Raw genomic sequence first — 835 nt, forward strand, 5'->3', positions numbered from 1 at the left:
TTTTCGGGACATGGGCTGGAAGGCTTGGCCAGCTGCTTCCAGCCATACCTGCCACCTCTTTTCCTTGTCTCTCCTCTCCTCAGGGCTTAATTTACTAAGGGAAGGGAAGGGAACAAGCTCAGGAGCACCGTGGGAAGAAAGCAGAGGGGCAGAGAGCAGACCTGGCTCTGCAGGGCACGGGGCTCTACTCACCAATGGGCTTCCCTGTGTGGATGTCGATGATAAACCCGGGCGCCTGGTTCCCACACAGGATCTGGTACTCGGCTGGAAGGGGAACACCAAGGTCATGGCCATGGCCAGAGGGCAGAGTGGGGTGCAGTGAGGGACAAGATGGGAACAAGAGATGGAAAAGAGAGGGACAAGGGTCAATTATGGCTGGAGTGAGCGGAGAGGGGGTCTGACAGGCAGGAGGGGGTGTGCACAGTGCTCGGCTGGTGCATGAGGAACCCCAAGAACACGTATGGCACCAGGAAAAGGGCTCACACATGTGCAGGGCACATACACACAGCCACACCCAGCCTGCCCACACAGCCCAAACATCATCTCCTCTCCACAGATACTGTCCCAGCATCACCACCAGCCAGGCACGATGCTGCCCCTTCTCCCCCTCGATTTTGCTAGTGCCTGTGCCTCAAAGTGCACAGAATCACCAGAGAAGTGATGGGGCAGCCACTCTATCGAGATGTCCTTCTAGGAAAGTTGACTTACGGCTGGCTGGTGTGGGGCAGGGCTCGCATGGCTTGTTCCAGGCCTTGCCAATGTTGTAGGAGCAGCAGCACATCTTCTTGGTCATGTTGAAGGAGAGCTCGTTCTCACAGGTGTCGTTGTAGTTGCG

The 835-nt window shown here is 56.9% G+C and overlaps 1 protein-coding gene across 1 annotated transcript in view; it reads right to left on the minus strand.

The window, feature by feature from the left end:
• Positions 1-835, minus strand: part of LOC104528630 (fibrillin-2-like) — a gene marked incomplete at its 3' end in the record, with an annotated part of 108,565 nt that overhangs the window by 15,600 nt on the left and 92,130 nt on the right. Inside the window, 2 exon segments of the mRNA XM_010172688.2 lie at positions 193-264; positions 709-835. The exon segment at positions 709-835 is cut by the window's right edge and continues 10 nt beyond it. Of these exon segments, the coding sequence (XP_010170990.2) occupies positions 193-264; positions 709-835 (199 nt within the window).

The sequence above is a fragment of the Antrostomus carolinensis genome, unplaced genomic scaffold (assembly GCF_000700745.2).
Source record: "Antrostomus carolinensis isolate BGI_N321 unplaced genomic scaffold, ASM70074v2 scaffold5527, whole genome shotgun sequence".
In the NCBI taxonomy this organism is placed as follows: Eukaryota; Metazoa; Chordata; class Aves; order Caprimulgiformes; family Caprimulgidae; genus Antrostomus; species Antrostomus carolinensis.